The 27,982-nt window shown below is 42.7% G+C and overlaps 2 protein-coding genes across 6 annotated transcripts; one reads left to right on the plus strand and one right to left on the minus strand.

Moving 5' to 3' along the window:
• On the minus strand, positions 1–12,294 carry ssrp1a (structure specific recognition protein 1a). Of its 5 annotated transcripts, none has more exons than XM_019274422.2 (19): positions 12,188–12,294; positions 11,328–11,407; positions 9,905–10,090; positions 7,117–7,222; positions 6,773–6,966; positions 6,580–6,680; positions 6,270–6,399; positions 6,076–6,179; positions 5,675–5,803; positions 5,361–5,582; positions 4,052–4,124; positions 3,922–3,927; positions 2,847–2,979; positions 2,701–2,746; positions 2,036–2,171; positions 1,723–1,890; positions 1,245–1,342; positions 975–1,152; positions 1–422 (listed from the first exon to the last, which is right to left on the minus strand). In XM_019274422.2, exons 2-19 carry the CDS (start codon positions 11,379–11,381, stop codon positions 360–362), a joined length of 2,127 nt encoding a protein of 708 aa, XP_019129967.1. In that variant the 5' UTR covers positions 11,382–11,407; positions 12,188–12,294; the 3' UTR covers positions 1–359. The 5 variants fall into 5 exon arrangements, with proteins under 5 accessions (XP_019129967.1, XP_019129965.1, XP_019129966.1 ...); XM_019274420.2 differs by having other exon boundaries at positions 1–425; XM_019274421.2 differs by lacking the exon at positions 12,188–12,294 and adding an exon at positions 11,855–11,973 and having other exon boundaries at positions 1–425.
• A 1,808-nt stretch (positions 12,295–14,102) lies between these two features.
• Positions 14,103–27,791, plus strand: clcf1 (cardiotrophin-like cytokine factor 1). The gene is made up of 3 exons (XM_010735557.3): positions 14,103–14,485; positions 23,695–23,849; positions 24,045–27,791. The coding sequence occupies exons 1-3, from the start codon at positions 14,467–14,469 to the stop codon at positions 25,353–25,355; spliced, it is 1,485 nt and encodes a 494-aa protein (XP_010733859.3). The 5' UTR covers positions 14,103–14,466; the 3' UTR covers positions 25,356–27,791.
• Positions 27,792–27,982: the final 191 nt, after the last annotated feature.

Below are 27,982 nucleotides of genomic sequence, written 5' to 3' on the forward strand. Positions count from 1 at the left end.
AATGATTCATTTATTTATTTAAGCTTGAAAACAGGACATGGCAAAACACAAAAAAAAACAGGTTTTAAATGTTTTACACAGGAGGAACAAAATCTGTCCGCATCGACTAATAACTCCTACAAACCTCGCTGCTATGAACCTACCATAAAACAAATCATACCCACGGGTGATGAAGAGTGGTACACCGGTATACCACTAGTTCACTGTTCTGTTGTAGGAAAACCCACATAGTAGTAGTAGAAGAAGAAAAAAAATACAACTCAAGTCTGTTGATTTGTTTGTCCGTCCATTTGTGTGATCTCAACATAGAGAGTATAAATGCTTGGTCCTTGGTTTGTCTGTATGATGGGTAAATGTGTTTAGTCAGACTCTTCCTCTGAGCTGGCAGGTGTGGACACGGCCTCTTCCTCTTCTTCTGATTTCTGCTAAAAAAAATATATTAAGAAATGTGGTAAGTACAGTATGGAAGACTGCAATATAACATAGCATCAAATTACAATAAATAATGCAGTAGTGACCTGTATAGTATACAGTACGTAGGACCCTTTATACATTATCTCTTTCCTATTTATTCTCTGACCTGCAGCATCTTTTAATTTCGAGTGCAGTTTTGGTCTTTCCCCTGCAGCTGTCCTTTGATCAGCTTAACATTATTTCACAAGTCAGCTGTCTTCCTCCTCCTCCTACTATTAAGTTCAATCGGAAGTCAAGATTTAGTCAAACGTTAAACACTAAAATTGCCGGCGTCCCAGAGGGCAGCTTTTTGTCCAAATATACTGAATCTAACCTTTATTTAGAACTGTAGGTTTTTCATTGTGTTTGTTTTAATGTCCTGTTACTAGAATCTAACAGGCGTCTGCCCATTAACAGCAAATAAATCAGTAATTTCACTGCAGCAAACGTCCCACAGATGATTCTGATAACAGATTTCGCTGCAGTCTGTCCAGTATCACATTAATCCTCACTGGCTTTACCTTCTTCCTCTTGGACTTGCTCTTGTGGTCGGAGTCTGATGAACTCTCCTCGCTGGTCTCGATGAACTCTCGACTCTTGAAGCTGTCGTTGCCTCCGCCTCCCCGGTCCTTGTCCTTATCTCCCCCTGCAGACTTCCTTTTCTTCTCCTCCTTTTTCCCTCCAGATTTTTTACTCTCCCTAATGGGTGAAGGGTGAGCAGACAAATGTTACATATAAGTCAAAAACAGACAAAAAAAAGAAAATATGAGTTTGTGTGCTGCGAGCCTTACTTCTTGGAACTGGAGGCTGATCCTCCGCCGCTCTCTTTGTACTCCTTCTTTGCTTTGTCGTACTGCCTCTTGGCCTCTCCTGCCTTTGTGTCCCACTCCTGAAGGAAACAGAAGTTTAAAAGAGAAGAATGGGGAAAAAAAACTGCACACATCACTGTCTGAGTTCGTTGAAACACCACTCTGCATAGCTCAATGTGGCTTTAATTCCTTCACTGTCTTCTGAAACAGAATTTGACCGATGAATACCCATAAAAAAGATAAATGTAGGCTTCGGCTAAGTGTGAAAACTTCTGCCGTTGGCTGTCGTGGCAAAGCTTTTAATAAATGTCAGCAGGTATTTGCCCTTTTAGCCTAGACATACACATCAGGTGATTTCAGCTGATTTTGAATGCCTAAACAGAGCTGTGGGTAGAAAAATCAGACATAAAAACCACTTAGACTGAATATTTGGTCTTTGGTCCTCGTTCTCCTGTCTCACCTCCTTCTCGTCTTTGCCCAGTTGTCTCCACATCTCTCCGGCCTTCTTTGAAATCTCTGTGATGGAGATGCCTGGATTCTCTGACTTGATTCGCTCGCGACTGGCGTTGAGCCACAGCATGTAGGCACTCATCGGCCTCTTGGGGCCGCCGGTATCTTTCTGCTTCTTCTACTCAGATCGAAAAAAAGGAAACATATCGACAGGTGAGTGTGTGAAACTAAGCAGGATTGTATACACACTGTACATGTTGCTGCTTGAATCTTCTTTTAACTCTTAAACCTAATATTTCTCATGTTTTCTCAGCTGCTCTCACCTCTTTACGTGGTTTCCTTTCTTTTTTCTCCTTCACCACTTTGGCTTTCTTGGCCTTCTTCTTCTTCTTTGCGCTGTCATCTTCACTATCATCCCCGTCGTCACTGCTGTCGCTTGCTGAAGCATTGCTGTCGTACCTGATCGGTGGATGTGGAGAAGCACAACAGAAAATGGGGAAAGGTACGTGAGCAAAGAGAAAAGAACACAGGTGACAAAAGAAAAGGTTGGAGCTGACAGAAATTTGGCATTTTATTACCAAAAGAAAAGGCGTACAGTGGTCCCTCATTTATCGCGGGGGATACGTTCTAAAAATAACCCGCAATAAACGAAATCCGTGAAGTAAGTTTTACAATTATTATACATGTTTTAAGGCCGTAAAACCCCTAACCACACACTTTTATACACCTTTTTACACGCATTTTGTACAGTACTCCCTTAATTAATCAGGACGCAGAACACACGTGCGGTTCTCACTTAGCCAATCAGGACGCAGAACACAATGCGCGTTCATACTGTTACAGTACGCTGTAAAAAAAAGCATGCAAAATTACACTAAAAAAATCCGCGAAACAGCGAGTCCACGAAAAGGGAACCGCGATATAGCGAGGGACGACTGTACTACGAAAGGATGAACAGCCTCAAAATGAACAGAAAAAGTTTACTCACTCTTCTGCAATGTCGTCATCTTCTTCTCCAGGGTTAAAAGACTCATCTAAAGAGTAAAAGAGACGGAAAAGCCACCAATAAAAACTCCAGATCTTCTAAACTCAACACGTGTTGGCAGCTTCTGTCACACGGAGACTGTTGCTCACCACTTTCGCCGTCAGATTCGTCACTGTCGTTACCCTCCTCTCTGATTTTGCCCTCAGCCTTCATCCTCTCCAGGTAGGCGTCGTGCTGGTCCTCGTCTGAGTCACTGTACTCGTCAATTTTACCCTTCATGCCCTGAAAGCAAACTGCAGTGTCAGACCACTACCCACAATACAGCAGAGCTAAAGGAGAGACTCCCATGGACATTTTCAGGGCTGTAATTAATTGTGATTTTCAAGTTTCACACTTTCTCAGAGCCCATGGTACATTTTTACCCAGTTGGGTGTAACTCTACACAAACAGTGTAAACAGTTGTTAAACATTAAAAAGGTCTTGTAGAGGCTGGCTGTACTGTCATGTTATCTTAGACCAAAACCAAGCTATTTTCTTCTCCCACGTGGTCCTTCCCATCTCCATGCATCAATATCTGTGTCTGCCGGGGAATGGACAGACGACAAGTCTGGGAGGCTCTTATTCAAACAACATCAGGAAATGGAGAGCAGGCCCATTCGTTTTCATTGACCCCACTCTGCTGACCCTGTCACCATGGCAACAAATGGCCTTGTTACCAGCAAAAAACCCCGAGTTGGTGCTTGGTGCTTGTCGTCGGACAGACCAGGATCTTGTACAAGTCAACAGACAGCATTTAAAAAAAAAAAAAAAAAAAGGGTGAAGCAATCGGCCCTGCCCGCGTTAGGCAGTGTTCATTCATGACAGCTGTGTCAAGTGTTAAAGCACACCAAAAGCCCCCAGGCCAGACATTAGTCAGCACGATGCAAACAAATGTGCACGCACGCGCACACACACTCAGTTATCAGAGGCACACACTCCTTCACTCCCACTTTCATCCCCATGTCCCATGATTAGTCCTCGGATCATGATTAGTCACTCGGGATTTATCCGATTCAATACCAATCATATTTAAACCGTCCAACCAAAATCCAGATTATAAAACACAATCATCTGGAACACACACGCACATCCAGCACGCCATGCAAGCAGAAATCACTCCACACCGATAAAAAAATTAATAAATCAAACATCTAATCCACACGTGGCGCCCTTGACCATACCCACCTTCTTCTACAAGGGTACAAGGACAGACACACAGGAGAAGGGCAACAAGCATCAATATCTGGGATGTCAGTGTTGATAAAAACTCATGTGATATCTTTGCTTACAAACTGGCATGAGTGACTAAAGTTACCTCTTTGAACCCTCTGTTCTTGATGTTGAGCTTCTTGGCGTTGACAAAGTCAAACAGCTTGCCGTACTCCTCCCTGAAGGAAAGGAGAAAGACGGAGGGAGTTATTTCAGCTGATATGAGCGAAATATGATCTGAAATCCACGTGAGAAGTTGGGTGGGAAGGATGCAACTTTAGGTTGGCGGTACAGGACATCTGTCTTCTCATGCTTGCTTACTTTTTAAATGTTTGTAAAGATTAATTAGAGTATGGCCAATTTAAGATTTTAAGTTATTTAATAAGTGTGATCATCTAAGCTCAAAATATGTGCGCCCATGTGCAGCAATCTCATCTGTGTCGTCTCTTTCGAATGCAGCTGTAGTCAGTAAACCTCCATCCACATGCAGTACAGCTGCTTTATTGCAAACCTCGAACTCTTCAGCTCACCATTAATTTACGGCCATTAAATGAGCGAGTTGTGCACAGCTCCTCTTAGATTATTGGCTCTGCTGATTACTGTACAGAGACTGGCTGTAACCAGCTCAACATAACTGAACCCATTTCACCACTGCCCGGATGTTTCACAAGCCTAATTTTAGTTCAGGGTTAATTACAAAATGTTCAACATCCAAACTTGACTCGTTACACAATGTTAGACATGCTTTTGTTTGGCCGAGCAAGATTATTCTGAGTTAGTAATCTTTTTTTTCCTTTTCTTAAATTATAGCACTTCTGACTGAAAGAGGTACAACGTATCAAAGGGACGTGATATTAGCTACATGCAAACACGTCGAATGGTTGAAATCATTTGTGGAGTATCCAGTTTGTGTTTGTGAAAGTAAAAATCGACATGTAAACACACATTCAGGTTTCTGACCCTGCTTGGGTCACGTAGCAGATACTTCACACAATAAGATTCAAAGTGTGACAACACTCAGGCGGTAAATGACTTTAAAATCGCTTGTTGCATGTTGTCATGTTACATTACTGTGACGAAAAGCAGAGGCTGAAGAGTCCATGCAGCTAGAAACCAAAGTGGTTTTATCCTCAACTCATTAGGGACAAAGAAAGGACACAGAGTGGTCGGGAGGTCAGAGGAAAAAGGAAATAGCCTCATACATGGTCTCTTGTTTTTCATAATTTAAGTAATACTGTAGTGACTTTAAACGATGTCATTCAGTAGAGTAAAATCTGTTAATTCTGCAGCAGCCCTGCACATGTTTGAATCATCCAAAGACGTCAAAGCTTACACTGATGTAAACAGTCCTCAGATTACGACCATCCTGACTAAAACCAGGCTGACAGTGCATTGAAAAGTTTTTGTGTCCTCACCTCTCGATGCTGCTGAAGGTGTACTGATTTCCCTGCTTGGTCTCGATCTCAAAGTCAAAGGATCGGGTCGTGGTGGTGCCTCTGGCGAAGTTGACACAGGAGATTTCCTCGAAGCGAAGGTGCACGGGGGGCTTGTGGACGTAGATGAAGCCTCTCTCCAGAGGGTAGAGGAGGCCTGAGGACGCCTTGTAGGAGCAGGTGATGCACTGAGCGCCAGAGTGACTGTGGAAGAAAGAGGCGCATCATTTAACAACTATATTAATTAACTAGAGGACAAAATGTGTAGTGAATGTGTCTATAAAAAAGGTGCTTACCCCTGGAAGTTTCCAGGCACGGTGATCTTGCGGTTGACCAGAGCCTTCATCACCCTGCTGACCATCTCATACAGAGACCCTGACATGTTTTTACTGAGCTTGCCCTCAAACCGGCGCTCCACGTCCTCCCTACACACAGAAGAAGACAAGCTTAACATCCTGAAATTAAACTTTGGCAGCTTTTTTTGTGTTTGCAACAAACACTGCAGAGAGCAGAAAAAGTTGAAGCTGGAGCAACTAAACATGTGAAAATTCCTCCTCCAGATATTTGCTTCCCTCTAGTGGAAACATGTTTTACAACATCAGAAACTGTGGACGTGTTACAAACGTGACAGGGTCCTGTTTATCTTGGCTAGACGCAGCCAATAAAATCATGTCATCCTTTACTGGCGCATACTCACTCGCTCATGTTGAGGGTGAGGCTGATGTCCTCTTCTTTGGAGAAGAGCAGAATGAGGAAGTGATAACGCGTCTGACCCTGCTTGATGGGAGGATCCAGACTGATCTATTGAGACAACATAAAAAAGAGAGAGTGTGAAAAGTAACAAGAGAAATAAGGAGGGAACGTTTATTTGTGGCAGAAAGGTCAACTTACCACGAAGAACATCTGCCTCTGATCCTTGTGTGGCAGCAGGAATAGACGGAGGACGGTGGTGTAGGGAATCTTGTAGTCAAAGGTCTTACCGTGGAGGTGAAGGAAAGTCGGGTAAATACGGATGTCATATCTGAGTGAGGGTACAAAGAAAAGAGAGATGAGGGAGCAGTTCAGCTAAATTGTTAACGAAGGTGAACGATGTAAACAACAGGACTGTTGTTGAACTAGCAGCGTAGCTTCCCATGCCGACACTGCGTTAATTAATCTCACTCTCTCAGTGTCAGTTTTAGTTTAAGTGTTGATCCTCTACCTTCCTCTGGGTGTAAGACACTGCAGCTCTTTGAAGATACACACAGCGTCTCCTGTGGCCTGGATCACATCAGCCTTAGACAACACACTCTGGGCAAACGCCTGTAGGAACACACACACTTTTAGCACTTTTATCAACAAGTGGAGTAAAAACTACTAGTAGGAAATGAAAGAAGCTGCTCATCCTTCCACACCTCGACGGGGTCTTGCCGTTCATCGGATTGGCTGGGCGGGACGTAGAATCGGACCTCCATGAGGGAGACCTCGGTGTCATCGTTCTGGTGAAACTCCAGGGTGACTTCGTTCTTCCCCGTGGCGCACTGGGACACGTTGGACAGCGGGATCTCGAACGCAGCATTGTCATTTACATCAAATGATAACAACGGCCCTGTAGTGGGAGAGGGTGAAAGGTCAGCCAGGAATTAAGTCTTTCCAGTCTAGTTGCATGTTTAATTCACTATTAATCACTATAATGAACTGGCCAAATTTGTCCTGCAGTGGGTGACTGGTGAGGACATTTTGGTTGTTGTTTATTTACCTGAGAACTTTGCTGTTCCCCAGTTCCATCCCTTCACACACATGTCCTTCTCCGTCAGCTCCATCTTGTAGTTAGCCTTGAAAAACTCTGAGATCTTCTCAAAGTCCTGATAGGCAAAAGTAAAAGAGGAGGAGGACAGAGAGGCAGCGAGACACGAGAAACAAAAAGGTGACAGGAGGGGAGGTGATGAAAAGAAGAGGGGAGGACATAAAAAAAAAAGAAGACTTCAGGTCAGAAAGGCAATAACACGCTGGCATGTGTCAAAGCTTACAAAAACACTCTCCAAGAAGGCTGAGGGGATGGAGGGATAATTAATCACAACGCAATTATAAATCGCGCCCGCCGCTGAGGCCTCCTGGGAACGCTGGAGGTGAATGTAATCCATCCGCCCTCTCGGTCCTCCTCCCCTCCAAACCGCCGCTGACAATCAGCCTGTTTATTTATCCTGCAGGCCTGCTTACAACTAGAAAGGACACACACTCGCACACAGCGACAAACACACACACACTGTCCTCGTAGTACACGTACACACACATGTGGAAGTGATTGTGGCTCGCGAGTGTGTGCAGGGTAGAGAATGAGACTCTGTGGGAAACAGAGTTTACGCACCTGGATATCTGCCTGTCCATAAGGTTATTACAGCCAATTAGAGCCCAGAGAGTCAGTGTGTGTCAGTGTGTGTGTGTGTGTGCGCGTGTGTGCTCGCACTATGGTTCATTGGCGTGTTTGTTAGCCTGGATTAAGCCGTTGTTTAGATAGGAGAGCATGTGTGAGCAGATGTGTCAATGCATAAAAATCAAGAGTTTGTGCAGAAGTGTTGATACGTGAATGTGTGTGTTCGTTCCCGTGTGTCCTCATCAGGCCTGCTGTTGAATGTTTCTCTGCTCCTCATTACAGTTCTGGCAGATTTGTTGTTGCTCAGCTCATTTAATCATAATAAACACAGACCCCCCACAGAAACCCACACACATACCCAACGTAACCAGCCCGCCTGGCTTTTATTGCTACATTTTTCAACCACACTCTCCCAACCTTCAACCTCTCATTTGTTAAGTCTCTCATCTTTGTGCCCATACAGCCAGCCAACTTCCAGCTCGCTTCCCACACACAAAAATGATAATAAACCTCTTTGAAAATACCTAATTTTATTGGACCTGATGGATCAAAGTTTGATTATACGATGAGTCCGAGTTTCATTTACTAATGATTGTGTACACAAATCTTTTTGCACTTCATGGCTACGTGTAGCTCATGTTAATGTTGTGTAAACACAAGCAGCAGATCTTTGTCTGAATTAAATACAGTCTGAAAGCAGCCGATTTACGCTTGAAAACTGACAACCATGAAGATTTTATCTGGTGATGAAAGAAACTTAAAGTATGATCCAGCCAGAGACACGGCTACTGAATCTAGATTGTTGTTTTTTTTTAAATTATTATTAGAAGAAGACAAAGAAGAAGAACTGATAATACTAGCTGGTTGATTTGCTTCACCCACCGGTCTAAAAAACAACAGTAAGACGATCAAAACTGTCCATCGCTACTCCCTGAAGCTCATGTTTTGTCCAACATACTAAAAAACTTAAAATATAATAATATAAAAACTCATCTTAATATCAACATAGTTTCTGATTAACTGACTGTGGTGAATCGCAAAATTGTTTTGGCTCTACGTTCAAAATCAGATTTCGGTGGAAACATTTCACTCTCTCTACCATAAAGGTTTGATACCCAGCCGTGTTCAATGATCGTGTAAACGATGTCTTGGGCCAGGTACAAACACCACATGTAAGCCACATGAACAGAAATACACGCATGGACAACCGCTGCTGCTCCTCCGGCAGGTAATTACAGGCCAGCGACATAACCGCCTCTCTCTCTCTCTGGCAGAGATTCAGTGTCTTGCTCATGGACACTTCAGAAGGACAGATGCTTCAAAGCTTCTGTACAGCTCGCCAGCGGCTGAACCTCCTGCCAACTCCCGATTACTGACACTGGCTGTGGGATAATAAACAATGACATCACACCCTGCGCTCCGGGACGAGAGGATCCATCTCCAAAAAAATACGCTGATTAACCCCAGGAGACACCCTCCGCTCACAGCCACAGACTCCAGGTTGTACCCTGCTCCTGCTCCTCCATCCCAGTTTTTGCTTGCGTGCTGACATTCCCCATACACTCAGAGTAGCAGAGCGAAGGGAGAAAAAAAAAGGGTGATAAAAAACAAACACGACCACATTTTTTTTCCCTTGTCTGTCTGCTGAGCCAAATTGTTTCGGTGGATTGATATAAACACTGACTCACATGAGCCGATGATTACAATGTTTATGGAACACACATGCTAGCGCTGGTTTCCCTCATTAATCCCATTAGGAGCTTTGGGAAGAAGAGCCGACTCATTCACATAACTTTTCATAGCAACACAGGGACGCACATGCACGCGCACACACACACACTCAGGCGGTGGCCTTCTCGCAAGATGGTAGCGTTTTTCTGTGGAAATGTCAGACAAGGGATGGAAGTTGTTTATTGCCTGTCCCCTTGCTTGTGTTACATCCCCTGTCATAAACACACTGCTGAGCAGACCAGCAGTGTGTGTGCCAGTCTGTAATATTCCACTGTTGCCTTGTTCTCCTCTAAGTAAGGTAACAATTATTTTCCAAAAAACAGAAAAATCTGTTGCGGTACCACAGCAGGAAAAATAAGGACAGCATCAGAAAAAAAACGTAAGAGTCTGATCGGCCTTTTAAACCCAGAAACCTGCATGTCATGAGCATAAACACACTTACTGTGTCCCTGAAGCCGTCATATTTGTAGATGTGTCCTGAGCTTGTGCCCAGCTTGATGCCGTGACCTAAACACACTCGTCTCCACTGGGCCTGGTTGAGTTCACCAGCTGGGATGCTGTCCACTTTCCCCGTCTTGCTGCTCTTATAAACCACATTCTGCTTGCTGAAACGCAGCCGCCCGTCATTCTGCAGCGACAAAGGGAAGAGATACAGACAGACAAAAGACTTGAGTCAAGACGCTGATTTAAAGCTCAGAGAATGAGAGTTTATAGTTAAGCTGACAACACACAGATTAATAGATTCATTTTAGTGGTAAACTCACAAATGAACATTCTTTCCTTGTCTTCTGGGATCATAAACTTATTTTTGAGTTTTGGACCAGAGATCCAGGGCGTGACCATTTTGGGAACATTCTGCATCGTGTGTATTTATTCTGCAGAGCAGAGGGAGTTTGGTCCAGACTATAAAACTTCAAATTGTCAACTTGTGCTCTGGGAAGAAATGATTTTACTTTTCCACTTCCAAGAGCAAAATCCTACTTAAAAAAAAAAAGTAATCTGCAGATGAAGTGACAATAATTCAAATGACTTTGTTCCTGCCCCGGTTCATACCAAAGATTCACTGCAAACTGTTTTAAAATGTTACAGGGAAAAAGTTATAGCAGTTTGTACTGGCACTAACATTTTTAACAGCACATTAGTTCATAGAGAAGTGAGCTGTTCGAAATGGCAGTTTTAGAGTAAAGAGACCTCATCAGTTTAGTCTGGGATAAACGAATGTACAAAGAAGTGCAACAGTTAAAATGATTGTTTTTGGTATCAGTCCCTGACATTATTGACTGACATATAGTTTTTATGTTTTCACCTTTTCATCTAGACCAGAAATGCAACCCTAGAGAGAAGCTCACTATACGTTTGCTCGTTCATATTTTTAAACATGCTATAATTGATAAACAAGCTACAAAAGAGAAAAAGGCTGAAAAGCCAGCTGTTAGTACAGATGTACAGAGAGTCGTTGCTATGGAGACGACACATCGTCTAGCTGCATTGCCGTTTGAGAACGACACATTTGCGAGCAGTTACGATCGTCTCACTGTAAATCTTTTAGCCGGACTGATCTTAAAGATTATTTTACAGGAAAATAATGATTCATCTTTTCCTCATCAACTTAAAACATAAAGTCAATGTTGCCCTAATAACGTTAGATTGAGTATAACTTGAGTCTATTGAGGCACAAAGCAATGACTGAATCAATTCTTCTTTACGGACACGGTGTTTATTTACACAAATGGACAAAAATATGGAGTAAAACTATTGTTGGGCTGTTTATTACAGCCTTTAAATAGGTAGATATCAGCCTGTGTATTATTATTATTATTATATAAAAATCATGTATAAGACAGATGTGGATGCTGGATACTGACCCAGGAGCCTTTGACCTCCTGGTAAATCTCGTTGAACTCCAGTGTGTCTCCCATCTCGGCTGCAGGCGGTGACCGATGCTCTGCACACAGAAGTAAAAGCATTAGATATAAACAAACATACACAGAGGGCGAGTGTATCATGATAAAACATAAGTGAAGTGTATTTTTCAGTTCGCGGGCAGGAAGTTCCCATTTATCCCTGGAAACGCTTTGATACTAATGAAAACACGGTGGTCAGACACGCAGTGACTCAGTCAAACAGTGAGTCAGACTGAAGGGACAGAGACACCGTCCATCCTGTGATGCTGTAAACATTAAAAGTGCTGTTTCCTCCCGTTAACCTTTTGCTTTTATTCGTCATATTAAGGTTTACCAAAGTGTCACCGTTTAAATCACGGAGCGGAGCTAACTGACACTTTATGGCAGTTAGGTTTAAACGGTAACTCCAACCGTTACTTTCCCCGCACACAAAACGGCTATTAACGGTCGAGTCTTACTATTTTTAATCAATGGAAACGGTAACTTACATCCACGCTGCGCCACTAACACAAAAGCTAGGCTAACTTGAACTGCACCGGTTGCGCTTCTTTTAAGACACGCTGTTGCGCCGAGTCCCGACCGAGTCATGTTTTAAAACGGCAGCACCGCCCCGCAGTGAAACAGCGAACATCAAATCGAGCGCTCCGAGCGAGAGCTAGGCCGGCGTACAAAAGATGAAGTGACGCTCAGAGTTCATTTATCAAACCGAGGAGCTCCGTTTAAAACACGCAGGAGATACACACTGCGCGGGGGCTCACAAACACCCAGACACAAGCTTTCAAAGAAGCGATAAAGTAGGATTTGAAAACTTCACGTCTTACTGTCAGTGTGAGGAGCAGCTTCGCCTGTTTCCCGCGTGTAGCATCGGGAGCTAGCCCTACGTCACAGGAAACACTCAGAGTTTGTATTTACATCCGGTTAGGCGAAGAGTTTTTTTTTTTATTATTATTATTTTAAATCATTAAAGTAAAAAAATAAAACATTAAAGATATAGATGTTTGTGTAGTGAGTTGTTTATTTTAAACTCCTGTTTTAAAATACATAAAGTCGTTAAAAGTGCGCGCGCAGAGACTGCAGTGAGCGCGCGTCACCACTAGATGGCGCACAACACATCCAATGAAACAGACCTGGTATGTTTCTATTCTGTTCTATTCTATTCTATTTAAATAGTACACAGCTTAATATGCTGTAACATTATTCACTAAGTCACAGTTTAAATAGTTATTTAGATTTTGCATCACACAGAGCAGCAGACTTAATGTGTCTGCGGCTCTGGATCAAATAAAACTAATAGGATACTCGTGACCAGATTAACCTAGTGAGCCCATTAGCTGTGCAGTGTGCACAGCTTTCTACTTGACCAAAGATCTGCTCTGGTCGTTTGATTACATACATAATTTAAGTCGACGCAACATAGAGTATAAGCGCAAAAAACAAATAAGAAAATGGAGCCTCTTCACAACAGGGAGCGATTAAAGGCCCTGATCATGTCAGGTGATATTTAGTGCTTATGTTTTAAGTTATATTAGACAAATCCAGCTGACACACAGAGACCGAGAGAGAGAGAAACCCACAAATCTTTGGACCCGGGGGGGAGTTTCACTGTGAACGCGACACAAACCAATCGGGGTGTCTGAGTGACCATGGAAGAATTTAGAGGCCCCCGACTCCGACATGAGGGATTTGTCTTTATAATTTACGTTGGATCCATCCAGGATAAATTGAGCATCAGCAGTGACGCAACAAACATGCGCTCCTCATATTTTTGGGCTGCATGTTGGTGAGCTGAGTGACAGCTGGAGGTGAGAGAAGAAGATCACTGTAATCCCAATGTCAATAAAAAAACTAAAACCTGAGGAATGACTGGAGAAGAAAGAAACGGAGAGAAATATGCAAACGCTTGTTTTCTTCATCCTTCAGAAACAGACAGAAAAAACAGATGGAATAGTCCTTTATAGGGCCTCAGTGTATCCATCGATAACTCGTGTCGCAGCTTTATTGCAGGCCTCTAAATTTATAAATCATAAACAACATTTAGGCCTGTTCATATTATGAAATCCTGCCTCGCTTTTGATTATTATTTGACTTTATGGGATATTATTAATTTATTTTGTCGTATATACTTCTGAATTTTTTTATTTTTTTATATGTCTACAAATTATTTTAAGATTACTCTGGGCCTTTATTGTGCGTAAAAAACGCGAGGAAAAATATTGCTCTTAATTATCAGTTGAATTATTTTATATTAAAACTGGCGCAGGAATGATACAAATTATAACAAATAAATGTCAAATCTATATAAAATAAATAAATAAATAAAATGAGGCATTTACATTAACACTCAGAGAGTTAGGCAGATAAATTCTGGTTTCCTGGATGATTTGATCGCCGGACGCCGGATTGCCGGGTCCTCCTGGCCTGCAGTGAACTGACCCAGCCGGACTCTCACCTTATTAAAAGGGAGGCAGATTAAAGATCAAACAAAGTGCAGTCAGATCGCGTTGAAGAGGATGACGACGAGGAGAGAGAGACAGAAATGAGTTGTGACAAGTCCCGTGGTTCAGCGGCTCTGTCAAGTTGAGTTGTGATGCGTCAACCCGGTGAATCACCAGTACCGAGGAGGAGGATAACGAAATAAGGAGAGAGGGAGAGAGAGAGAGAGAGAGAGAGAGAGAGAGAGAGAGAGACGGGGAGGATGAGAAGGAGGGGAGAAAAGGGGGAAAAGAGTAGAAAAAAGAGGAGGAGGAGGAGGTACAAAAAGGGCTCCGCCGTCATTCAGTCTGTCACACAGGACCACACACACCAAGTCAGCGGACCGTCAATATTTAAGCACCATCCTGTGCCTCCTATCTCCTCTCAGATATATTCAACACAATCAACACACCATCTCATTGAAAAGGCTGCGACATCACTCGACATCACCTGCATCATCTCCAGAGCTGAGTCTGAGGCAGGAGGACAGATTTAATTGATGAAAAGTTTGCGATTTTTGTAGAGAGCGAACTGATCCACAAGAAGGAGACATCAGTGTCGCTTCATTTCAGCTCCACTGGATGAAGCTTTGAGAGCGCACTGAACGGAATAAAAGGACTGGGAGAAAATGAAAAGGTGTTGCGGAGGTAAGCAGACTTTACACTCATTTAATTATTTCCCCAAACAGCCTCTCCCTGTCCTGCTCTGACAGCTTAATTAGACTGTCATTATTTCGCTGCAATTATCATTTTTTTCCCGTGTAAATCCAATTCTTATTATAAGCTGTGAAAATATTCAAAGTTGGATACGGAATATTTAAAAGCATGTTTTCTATTTTTGCTCAAATTATGGTTTAATTGCGCATAAAATGTGCACCTAAAACTAAAGAATGTAATTACAAACATACCTTTTATATAATTTTCTAATTATTTTTGTAAATAAATCTAAACTTTAATTATATATTTTTTTTTTACTCATGAACTTTTTAAAACATCCCAAATGAGCTGAAATGTGGTTTTAAACAGTGATGTAGTGCTGCTATACTTTTTTTAAGTGGCTCATCCAGCAAATAATAAACACTCTGTGTTATAAACAGTGACATGCAAGACTACTCTAACATATTTAACTCAGCCAAAAATGAGTCAGTAGTGTTTGCACTTTGTCACTTAACTTCTGCTGCTTGACTTCAGGGAGTAATGATCATTATCAAATCAACATCAGCAATAAATACTGACCCACACAGAGGTGAGGCAGCTACATGATTATGCATTTTGAATGGATGTGCCTGCATGGTGCTAAATCATTTTGGAGAATTTATGATCAGCAAATCCAAAAAAAAAAATGACATAAAAGACAAACTTTTATTTCTTTTAGAGATTGTTTTTTTTTTTTTTTTTTGATGGATCTGTGAGAGGAATGTGTGAGTAAGAGAGGGAGTAAAAGGACTGAAAGAAAAAGTGAGTGTATGAAACACAGAGAGAGAGAGAGGCTGTTATTCACAGTAAAAAATGACAGGGGTTTAGGGGGTCAGAGGCAGCTAAAGCCCCTGTCTAGTTAGCTGTCACCGATATGAGAAAGTACATGATTCACGTTAGTCAGGGTGTGAGACGACACACACACACACACATACACACTTTCCCCCCCTGGGATGACTGGTGCGGCTGCTGCTTCGTGTCTATGAAGGGAAGGACTAGGAGGTGAAAGAAAGAGGGAAAGGATGTGTGATGAAATGATGCGCTGAACAAAAAAAGATCACCAAGTTCCTCTCTTTCTTTCTCCGTCTCACTGTCCCTCTCCTCTTCATCCTGCCATCCTCCCTCGCTCACCTCGCCCCACATCATGTAAACCGTGTCGGCCGTCAGTAAATTTGTTGTAACTTTAGAGGGACAACAAATAACGAGAGCTGAGCGCAGTACATACTGCTCCTTCTCATACTCGGATTAATAGAAAGCTCAACCACTACTGTGTTTGACACACAGGTATACGCACACAACAACACATGTTCACACACAGAAACATGTTTTTTTTCCTCTTTTTAAATACACACACCCTTTTCTCTCTCTGTCTAACACACACATATACAAATACACACCAACACAGACACACAGATGAGGCCTGTTATTGCTGGGAGGCTTGAATTAGTGTCGGTGTGTTTCAGATAAAAGCGTTAGTGTGTGTTGGACCAGTGAGCTCAAACACACCGACCGGCCAACAGGAGGAAACAAAGGAAGAGTGAAAAGAGAGATAGAGAGCTGGGGATGTGAAAAAGAGAGGAAAGAGTGAACCTTTCACATCTTTTGATTCGCTCAGCGCCATCCTCGATTCTTCACGGTATATATATGGATGTCAGGAGGATGTGTGGAGGGGTGGAAGGAGGATGTGTGTGTGTGTGTGTGTGTGTGTGTGTGTGTGTGTGTGTGTGTGTGTGTGTGTGTGTGTGTGTGTGTGTGTGTGTGTGTGTGTGTGTGTGTTGGGGGGTGAGAGGGAGTAAAGAGAGGTAGAGACAGATAAAAGTAAATAGAGGGAGAGGGAGGGAGGGAGAAGGAGAGAGGAACTGGCGGTAGAGGGGTTAATGCAGTGCAGATTCCCGATTGACAGAAGTTAGCAGCACCCAGAGGGAAAGAGAGAGGAGAGAGAAGGGGGGAATGATATAAAATGAGTCGGTCACGCTTTGAACAGTTACACATGCTGTTTACATTTTTCCCAAATTAACATGGCCCCTCGCTTCAGAAAACTCTCCCTCACCGGCTCCCTCTCTCTCTCTCTCTCTCTCTCTCCCCTCCACCAACTCCTTTTCCTCTCCCTCCTTCCTTTCAAATCCTCTCTTCCTCCTCCTCCCCTCTGTCTCTATCCTTTAAGACCCCAAACTATCTTTCCTCCCTCTCAGAACCAGATTCTGATCTATTACTGAAATAACAGTGGTAATACCACAATATGAAAATACTCTACTGTTAAAAGTCCTGCCTTCAAAAGTTCACTTCTATCTCGGAACATCATCTAATTCCCTTAAAGCGTTTATTGTTGTGGTGGAGCTAATCCTTTTTATACTTTTTGTATAATATTTGCAATTGAAATAACAATATGTCATGTATTTTAAATGCCCATTTTAGATTTATAAAATCTTAATCTGTAAAATATAGTTGTCAGATGAATGTATTGGAGTAATGAAATGTGATGGATTAGTGACATAAGTTGAAAACTAAACAGATAACTAGACTTAATTCGCCCGTGCACGGATCGGCTCACCATAGACAACAAAGATACTCCGTCACAACAATAGTATCACTGACACACATAATCCAAGAGCACATTGCTGTAGCTCGGAGCCCGCCGTGCCACTAAATGAAAAGTCAATATTAATGTTAAAGCAATCAATAAAAGAAAAAAGCTGACGAGCTTTAGATGCATCTAAAATAGCACGTGTTAAACAGACATTACATACAGCATTTACAAAACAATTAACAATCAGATGAGATATAAAACAAGACTTTTAAGGCTTCAACTAACAAATATTTCTATTGCAATTAATCTGCTGATTATTTAAAGTAGTAAAGTAGTGAAAAATATCACAGCGATTCAAAAAATTCCTGAAGCCAAAGATCTTTAAATCACTTGTTTTGCTGACCAAAAGTCCAAAACTCAAATATATTCTTTGTAATGTCAAATAAGACAAAGAAGCAGCAGCAGATCTTCACATTCAGGAAGCAGAATCTTGAAAATATTTTCTATTTTCTGCCTGGAAAAATATCACAACAGTTTTTTACTGACTAATCGTTTCAGCTGCTGAACAGTAAGACTTGTCATAGCTCTATTTAAGCACATTTCTCAGTAACTTTCCACCACGGCTTTCTCAGTTTCTCTTGAAAGCTTTGTAATTCAGCAGCGTGTTCTTGTCTCATTTTTAGGTATTTCTAAAGAGCAAACAATGAGCGGAGTGGAAGAGTAGCCGGGTGAGGTTGGTTGGTTGGGGGCAGGGGGGGTGGTGGTGTGAAGAGGTAAATTAAAAACCGAAGGTCTGAAAAGATGAAGGAGGGAAAGAAAGATGTTAATGGAGGGAACGAGTGGAGCCAATTAGTGAAAGGAAGAGAGTGGAACGGTAATTAGGGAGGAAAAAAAAAAGGGAAGGAGACTTTAAAAAGGAAGTTTGATGTTTCAAGAAGATTTAAGGAGAGAGAGAGGGGGGGGACAGATGAAGCGACAAAGAAATTGAAACCAAACATGGCGATAAAGCGTGGAGCGACTGGAATCCACAGATTTAAAAAAAGACGTGGATAGATTGGCTTATAAGGTGAAGAGTGAGACAGACATCGGGGTAAGAAGGGGAACTAAACAGAGGACGTTCAGTTTACAACTAACAAAAAATAGTTTCTGGGCATAAGCATAATTTTTATTGGATTTTTCTTTTTTTAATGTGTGTTTTCTTTCGCCTTTGTTTTTGGGGTCATTGATGTTGTTTGGCAACCCCAGTGTGTGTCCAGTGCCAAGAGGATCAATTTGAAATTCAGTATGAACAAACTCCAGAGGAAGTTAATCTCATGGGAGAAGTGATGGGAAAAGTGTGTGTTTGTGCATGTGTGTGTGTGCACTTGAGTGCACAATGGTTTGTTTATATGCATTTATTCAGTATAACGTCTGTGCATACATGCATGTATGCTCCAGTGCACAATCTGGATTCATATGCGTGCACGTTTGTGTGTGTGTGTGTGCATGTGTGTTTGTGTGTGTTGAGTTAGTGCAGGAATGCACATTTGATTGAGCACAGATTGCACATAAATCTGGCTTTTAACAGTACACAGACACACAACACCGACCCTGACCCCAGACTGTCAAATCCCCCACCTCCACTCATCCTCGCTCACCTCACTGGCAGTCCAGCGCGTGTCTCTGTCCACTTCCACTTCGTGGCTCTCTCCCTCATATCACTCTGTTGTTCTCTGCATGTTTTTTTTTTTTTTTTTGCCCTGGGCATCCTGCACAGGTGTGTTTATGTTTAGGGTATGTGTTATGACAGAAATCAAAATTGCCACCAGGTACAGCACAGCGGAATAAATAAAAAAAAAATATGCAACATACAAACAGTTCCTCTGAGTTTGGCTCCGACGAGTCTTTCCTGTCAACAAAGCCACAATGAGCCTCCAGCTCTGTCTCTGACACGTTAGCAAGATGACAACAAATATGCCAGATGAGTCAGAGGATGGAAGCACATTTTGAAATGTGACAAATCTGAAAGTAATATCTCATTTAGCAGCTGCAGTATGTGGTTTTTAGAGATAACGAATGACGATCTTAGCATGGAGAGTGTGGAGAATCGTTCTGGATTTTGGCAACATATTTATTATGAAATATTAGAAACTTTACGCTTGTTTTCTAGCTTCTTTTTTTTTGTGGATATTCCAAAGTCTTTTTCATTGAATTTATTTGAGGTGTTGTGAGTGAAGAACTTTGGATGCTTTGCTGAAGAAGAAAACTCTGAATTTACACAAAGACGACACAATGACGGGATGAACAGAAAACCCAATGATATCCCTACAGTTACATAATTTAATTTGGCTAAATTAACTAATCAGTTTATCAAATAAAATCCCATAAAAAAAGCATAACTCATTTGAATATAAAATGGCTGAATTGATTCATTTAGTGTTAATACTGGATTTTTATTTAAATGTTTATGGAGGTTTTGCAGCCATTTTCTCGACCGTTTGATGACACTTCTGTACTTCTTTAAATCTGTGAGAAATTCCTGATTTCTCTGACTTTTTACAAACACTGTAGGCGGCTGAACGGTCTTGTAGAATCTGAAGGTTAACGCCCTTCTAGCCATCCGTTTGCAGGCTCTTATATTCACTCACAACGTGACATTTAATATCAATCTCCCAGCATGAAACGTGGCTGGATTCATCAGTCACTTATGTCGCTGAAGCTGTCTAATATTGTCCTTTTGTGTAGCAGAGGAGTTCTGCACAGTGGCTAGATAACACTTAAGTGTGACGAGTGAGAAGCTGTCGCCTGCAGCGTGCTGATTTGGTTCTTAAAAACACACCACGGATGTCTTTTCCAAAATCACACTGCATGTTTTGATTAAATCTTGAATGATGTGCGCTCACCAAAAATATGCCATGACAATTATACTGCAGTCATCCTAATCAAAGTTGCACTGGAAATGATAAACATCTAATTTGGACTGGGTTCATAACATCTTCTACATACTGATGTTTCCTCTCTGTTTAAGACCTCTTTCAAGTGGTTAGAGCGATGGAGGGCAACCTCTTTTGGCACCGGAGCTAGTTTTTCCTGGACCAGACTGGAGAGATTAACTTGCACATGGTTTTCCCACAATACCAAATTCTGTTTAAGTGCTTGTTGAAAACCTCAAATGCTGGTGCATGTTGGGAAAGATGAAATACTAGTACAACACCCACAAACACTGGGTCACTGGTTTACCAAAACACTGTCTGGAGTGTAAAATGTCAAGTGTGCTACAAGGCTGTGTTTGCCCTTGAACACATCCCTGCGCCCCTGAATTCAACTTTGAACCCCGAACCCTGAACCTGTGCTGATGTTTAATTTTGACCTATTTGGAGCTCAGAAGTTTTGGCGCCTCATCCTCATGTTTTGCTCTGTATTGCAGATGGCAGCCAGACTTCAGATTTGCCAGATCTGACTTTACATCAGCTAACAAACTGTAGATAACAGTGTGATCTGTTGTGAATAATGGAGCTCCCCTGTGTGTGTGTGCATGTGTATAACCCTAATAGGTATGTGTGCCAAAATATGTAGACACACACACACACACACGCACACATACGCACACACATAAGAGCACAGAGGCAGGTCATGGTCGGCCGTTGTAGGGAACCCCTGTGTTGCTGTAATGCAATCCACCCATGGAGAATGTTCTGGTTTCAACCCTGCCCTGCGGCGTGTGCTTCCACTGCCAGGTACACAGCCCCAAGCCTGAAGGGCTCCCCTTGAAGTCGGGCTATATGCCGACTACAGTGCATTTACTCAGTTTAATATTATATAACAACAACATGGCTCTGGGTTTGAGTTATCTCAGTTTACTCATACAAAAGAGCGGTTGTTTTAAGCCACAGCGCAGGATGCTTTTAGACATGTCAGCGCTCAATCAAAACAACAAGAGACTTTCACGTCTGGCAATCATCTCCGAGCATGTGGCTGCAGACAAAAGGAAACAGTTTGGAACAGTTTGGGTTGATTTTTGCCAAGGAGAATTTTCTTTCTCTGTCCCAGGCTCCTTTTTTTCTGGTACCTGTTTATTCCTTCTGAATGCGACCCTTTTTGCACACTGTGTGTCCTTTTCCTTCGGGGCTGTTTACTCTAAGAGTCAATGATGTAGTGTTGATTTCAGAGGGGTTTGATGCTAATGGAGGATGCTTGGTGGGAGGAACCGGTGATTTGATGAGCTCCAAATGTTCAAGCGTCACTGAAAGATGCTTATTGCTTGTGACAGGTGATGAGGCTTTTGCGGTTGAGGAGTTCGAAGAAGGTTTGGCTGACGGGGGCCTGTCCTAGTCGACTGATTTCAAGGTGTGTGTGGGAGCATGTGGGAGTTGGCCCAACCACAGTGTTTTAGAAAATTGTCTGAGCACGCTTTGATGTAGCCGACAACTTGTGGTGAACAGGTAGTTATCAGCTATGAGGGAAGCTGTTTTTTTGGGGGGGCAGGTTTTTTTGGTCGGGGTGTTGTTTTATCCATGTCACTTTGATGATGAGCAACATTTCTAATCCTGTTTTAATTTGAAACTGCCAGTTTCCCCAATCTGTCATTCAATCTATCATTAAACCTCAAGTCATTTGATGAATGCAAATTTTTCAACGAGCTTGAGCTTGTTTGCCGTGTTGTGGAAGCAGAATACTTTAAAAATATATGTCATCAGTCGCTTGTTGTTAGTATGTCATCATTGCAATTTGTAACATAATCAAATAGATTAATTTTGAATGTCAACGTATTCTGATGATTTGTTTTCATCGGATTATTTTACATGTTTTTGGCAAAGGCACCGGAGACAAAAAAACTAAAGATAGCACAGATTTTCTTTTCATTTCTCGACTGAAATTTCTACCTTTTAGACCAATTCTGACACATTGTTGTTAGAATGAGCGCAGCAGACAATACAACAACCTTAAGTTTCTACCAAACCCTCTTTGGGAGTGCATACCGATACATCAAATCTAAGTGGTTGAGTCAGAGGGAAAAAAAGGTGTTGACCGTTTTACGTCAGAACTTGTTTTCTCAGAACCACTGCAAACATGTTGAAGGTAAATGTTTTGCAAGTGTTGAAGCCACTTAAAACCTCTTTCTCATCCTGTGGGGGCCGCCGTGATGGATAGATGAAAGAAAAAGAAGGGGAAAAAAAGGGTAATAAAGAGAGAGTAGGAGAGCTAATCGGGGTTAATTGGCTGCTGTTATTTTGACCCGAGGCAGAAAAGAGATAAGAACGTCGAGGAGATGAAAAAACAGCGGGGAGGAGAAAAGTATGATGAGAACGAGTGCAGTGTGAGTAGAGGAGAAGGGATTTAAATTGTTGAAGAGAGGCCTCCGAGGTGAGTCAGAGAAAGACAGAGTGAGTGAAAGCTGACAGGGTCACACACATTGTGCAACACATAATTCACACCTGTTGAACGGCAGCATGTTTTGCCCATAATTACAAGCATGAATCACTGCCTACCGTACGAGTGTCAGGAGGATGAGAGAGAGAGAGAGAGAGAGTGCAGAGGGGATTGGAAAAGGGATGACAGAGAGCAGAGACGACGAAAGAAATGTGTGTCGCGCTCGAGCGAAATGGCCGAGGAAGTGTTGAGAGAGAGTGTGAAAAGAAAGCGTCCGGAGGCAACAAGCATGGGACGAAGAGAAGCGGACGTACATAAAGTTCCTTAATGCTGAAAACCACCTTTCAGCTCCAATTTTCTCTGTTTGAAACCAGAAACAGGGGCACTAAAAGGTTTTCAGTGTTATAACCCCCCTTCCTCTCTCTCACACACACACACACACACACACACTTAACCCGCACACACACACACACACACACACACACTACAAAATCATTGTATACACTCACAGCAATGTGAATTTAATCCATATATATAATTACAGCTACAAACATTCTCACAAACACTCACACAGTAACGTGAAACACCCACACAAACACTCCTAAACCTAAACAAGAAGTCCACAGCAAACATACAACTGATACAAACACATTAATGTTTGTGATTGTAAAGAAAGCCACATGTCTTTGTTTTTAGGTTATCAGTCAGGAATGAACATGTGTGTGTGAGTGTGTGTGTGTGTGTGGCTGGTGCATTGAACATAGGAGCCATTTGTCTGACTGTCTGAAGCCATTAAGAGAGGTTTTATTTGAAGCCAGAGTAAACCTCCGACAGCCAGAAACTTTCTAAAATTAGATTGGAAACGGAAAAAGCTTTATTGGCAGTGTCAGATGACTCTGACCTGGCAATATGTAAACAGACGAGGCCATCGCCATAGAGACAAAGAAATAAACCAGAATATTGTAAAAAGAAATTCCTACAAACAGTGTGACGGCGCAGTGACTGGAAACTATTGCTGGAGGTGATTTTTTTTTTTTTTTTTTCCGTCGACTTCTCAAATTGTCAAATTTATTAGAAACCGTGCGTCCAAGTTAAATAATCACAAAATGTCTGAGAAAATAATGGCAGAGATAAATTTCCCCCTCACTGTTATGATTACAAATACCTCTGCAGAGTGTGTTAATTATCACAAGGACACCCGTGATGTGAGCGTCGTTAAATAAACATCTCACACACCGTCTTGTCTGACTTTTGATCTGTCTTCTATTTTTTAATTTCTCCGCAGTTCATCAACACCAGCTCGTCTTGCTATTGGCTGCTGCCATGGCGACGGCCCTGGACACTTCACACAACCTGGCCAGCGAGAGGAGTTCGATAGAAAGCACATATGAGCTGACCAAATACCTGGAGTATCAGCTCAAGGAAATCAAAGACATATATGTGAGTATTAAAATTCAACAAGGAACCAAAGCCTTGTCCTCTTCTATGCAAATGTTTTTGATTGCACCAGTTTTGCATAAATTTAAATGTATATACTGTGTACTAAATTTTATGAAGAAAATAAGAAACACTGCTTAAAATGATTATAATTAATATTTTATAATCAGAATATATCATTGTTCCTTTCTCCTCCAGCTGACCTACCTAGGCCCTCCATTCAATGAGAAAGACTTCTCCCCTCCACGGCCCAACAGTACAGCTCTGTCCCTGCCCATCGCCGCAACCCGCCTGGACTTGTGGCACGGCCTGGAGAACCAAGCTCGGCTCGCCCAGAACCAGAAGGCCTACTCAGTCCTATTGGCAGCCGTCAGGGAGTTAGCCCGCTCCACCCTCTGCCCTTCCCTCAAGACCTCCCTGCTGCACTTTTGCACAGGCCTGGATGGGCTGCTGGGCTCCATATCTGCACTGATGACCACCCTCGGGTACGGACTTCCTCCTCCATCATCTGCAGACATGGCGAGTATCACTGGAGAGCTGCAATACCCTCAGAGGGGGGCAGGGGGTGATAGACCAGCTCCACTGATGAGCCAGAGCCTTTACAGGCCCAGAGCTGGGACGAGGACAGAGTCTGGTCAGCGCAACAACCAAAGGAGAAGCGGCATGAGGGTGGTCAGAGGAGAGAGGGAGGACGGCGTGGCCGTAGACCTGGTAGAAAGAAGGAGAGGGAAAGAGGGGAGGAGGGCAGAGGCAGCTGGAGGAAGGAGTGGCGGGTCGAGGGAGAAGGGAAGGGGAGAAAGAGGGAGGAGAGGGAGGAGGGAAGAGCCCGAGAGCAGCAAATGGACTGCCAGCGAAGACGAGAGAGTAGGTGAGGAGGAAGAGGAGGAGCTGGAGCGAGAGGCGCAGACATGGGGAGGGAGGAGAAGGTTGTTGAGTATTAACGATGATGGAGAGGAGATGGAGAGGCTGCCTGAACCAAGAGTGGAAGTGTCGTACCCGGGCACAGATGGCTCCAACAACCAGTACAGCTACAACCTGAACTCACACCAAGCAGACACACTCAGAAAAGAAGACGGGTTCATTATCGAGGGGAGCAGAGGGTTAATGCTGAAGGAGGAGAAGCAAGCAGACATGGAGGTTTCCTCCTCTTTCCACCATCAACGTCGGCCTCCTCGCTCCCTCCTGTCCCCTACTCTCCAACCTCCTCTGTCCACCCTCTCCCTTCTTTACCAGTTCGGAGCAGGCGAGGAGCACACCCTCCTCTCCCAGCCTGTCCCTCTATCTTTACAAAGGGGCACCTCTCTCCTTTCACCTCCTCTGACTCCACTCCTGGCCTCCTCCTCCTCCTCACCCTCCTCCTCCTCCTCGTCTTCGCTGCTGTCGGTGCGGCCGACAATGAACGACTTCGCCAGGAAGGTGGAGGGATTTTGGATATTGCGAGAGCTGCAGAGTTGGCTGTGGCGATCGGCGAAAGACTTTAACCGCCTCAAAAAGAGACTCAGAGGCTGAGGCAGCACACACACGAGTGCAGTATATCGGAAATCTATTATTTGCACAAAGTGGAGACGAACTGATACAAACTATTCATGCTTAATACATTCATTCATATCGTACTGGAAGAAGTGAATGAAGGACTATTTGGCAGGTCAACCAAAGTGCTAATGGAATATAACACACACACAAAGCCAACACATTACCAGCACTGTCTACACCCGCCTAACGCACATAGCAACTCATTCACTGAGACTTTGCTGAGTAACCAGACTTCACGGCTCATAGATCCACAGAAATACCACTGTAGGTGGTTAGACACACACAGACACAAACACACACACACACACACACACACACACAATCGGGGTTAGACTGAGTGACAGGCAGAGAGACAGACAGTGCAACCATTGAGAGACAAAGCTGATTCAATGACCCCAGATCTGTGAATCAGCAAACATTCATTTTCTCTAAAGGAAGAAGGACATTTTCTGAATGGGTAGAAGACAAAAGGAGAGGGGGGGAAATGGCCAGAGGGATGAAGAGGAGGAGAGGAAGGAGGCAGAAAGGAGAGGAAGACGGGAGGGGGCGTGAGTCAGGGGATGAGCACTGGAAATAACGGGCAGGGGGGGTATTGCTGAGTAATCAGAAGTCTGTGGCTCAGTTACAGTAACTCTACAACAGCGCTACACATACCGTCCAGACAGAGAGGTGGTCACACACACACACACACACTTATTGTGGTGTTGGGTGCCTTAACATACCATTCACTTCTATGCTGCTTTTGATTCAGTGCTCATTCATTGGTGCCAGTTTTTAAACGATTACACTCCGTAGCGAGAAATATTTAACACATCATCTTATTTAGATTAGATTCCCTGAAAAACAACAGCTGTGTGTGAAGAGTTCAACAGTTTGGGAAATACGCTTTTCTTACTGAGAGCAAGACGAGAACATCAATACCGCTCTCATGTTTGTACATTAAACATCAAGATGGATAGCTTAGCTTGGCATAAGGCTGGAAATAGATAGTATGGCTCTGTCCAAAGATGACAAACAACACCTTCGGACATCTCCAATGCTGGCCAATTTCATTGTCGCAATCTCAATATGAAATCCTGAAAGTTTTTGCTAGAGTTGTGTCTCAGTCATTTGGTGTCTTGAGGTTGAAGAAGTCTGAAGTCTCGTCTCGACGATGAGATAAAATCAAATATAATTAATATTATTGGAGGTTTTTAGTTTCAGCTCATGCGAATAGTGACGTTCAATTACATGAACAGTGTCAGCAACCGATATGTGCGCTCGTTCCCAGCACCATCAGGAAGCAGGCAATATAAAGATTGGCAATGCTAGCACTGGGTTGCCGGTTGCCTGAGCATCAGGTCTCGGTTCTCTTGGACTGTAGAAGAAGGAAGAGAAATTGGAGGAGCTGTGGAGTGAGTGAGAGTTTCTCTTTGACGTGTCCTCCCATCTGTACTACGATAGAGTTGAGAAAGGAAGAAAAAAAAAGTGCACACACAAGAGCAGATATGGTCAAAAGCTGCTTTTGTTTCTGCTCCATTGTTCAACAGTTTTTCTTCTTGTAAATTTCCACCAGGTGCAGGATGGGAAACTATCTCAAAATGAATCTAGCTGTAGTCTCGTACAGTGACCCTGCAAAATCCTCAGTCTTTGTAGTCTTAGTATTTTAAAGCAATTACACTAGATCGTAGTGTTACTATGGTGTTATCGGTGCTATCAGGGTTTGATTATGACGAAGCCTCCTGACTGGTCCAGCTACTTCCCGACTAAACCAACAGTGCAGTCATTCACTTATTCGACTCGGTCAGAGCAGTTCTCTTCTCACATTGAGCTGAGTATTGGGTTCAGTTCGTTTAAAAAATAGCGACGTAGGGAATGAGGGTTATCACTCATCGTCCATCATGGTCTACTGCTTTCCACTCTCAAGCCTCCATACGTCTATTCTTTTTTTTTTTTTAGCTCATACTGGATAAGATCAGATGTCTTAAAATCAACCAGTACCTACACCAGCATTTCCTTTAAAGCCTTGCTTTGTGTAGCTTTCATCGTTATGTGAAGTTAACTTAACCGTCTTCTGGCTTTAGTTAGAGACAAATAATTGAGTGGCATCAATGTTCTCATGTAACTCTCAGAAAGAAAGTGAACAAGCATAAAATCCAAAATGTTGAACTCTTCCTTTAAGTTACTTTACACATTTTTTTGTTGTTGTGCCTTTTAAAACATGAAATCAGAAACTTTTCCCTTGGCAATTTACAGATGGCTTAATTTTTTTTTCCATTAAAATGAACCTATTGTTATGTCTTTGCAATGTGCCTTGGATGATGTGGCGGTTATGGATCATATCTCTATAATATTTATTGAACAAGATGTTTATTTATTTTTCTCCAGTGTGAAAATACTGTATTGTAACTCAAGAGAGAATAAATACTAGCTTTTGTACAGAGCGTGGTGTTATTGGTCATTTGGGAGCCCATTGGGAGGAGAGACAAAAAAGAAATGCATATGGGATTTTTGTTTGCAATGGTTTTAGTTTTATAGGGATGGTTTCGGGTGATTGGCACAAGGGGAGAGGAGTTTGGGGTCGGGGCGTTTTCTGGAAAACAAAGGCCGGCTCACATTCATGA

Source organism: Larimichthys crocea, chromosome I, assembly GCF_000972845.2.
Source record: "Larimichthys crocea isolate SSNF chromosome I, L_crocea_2.0, whole genome shotgun sequence".
NCBI classification, from domain to species: Eukaryota; Metazoa; Chordata; class Actinopteri; family Sciaenidae; genus Larimichthys; species Larimichthys crocea.

Excerpts from the sequence above, each read along its gene's own strand:
- ssrp1a (XM_019274420.2), bottom strand. The coding sequence starts at position 11,381 with ATGGGAGACACACTGGAGTTCAACGAGATTTACCAGGAGGTCAAAGGC. Across the intron at positions 6,180-6,269 it reads AGAGGCAGATGTTCTTCGTG|ATCAGTCTGGATCCTCCCAT; the intron begins GTAAGTTGACCT and ends TTGTCTCAATAG. Across the intron at positions 2,172-2,700 it reads GATGACGACATTGCAGAAGA|GTACGACAGCAATGCTTCAG; the intron begins GTGAGTAAACTT and ends TCCACCGATCAG.
- clcf1 (XM_010735557.3), top strand. Across the intron at positions 23,850-24,044 it reads AGGAAATCAAAGACATATAT|CTGACCTACCTAGGCCCTCC; the intron begins GTGAGTATTAAA and ends TTTCTCCTCCAG.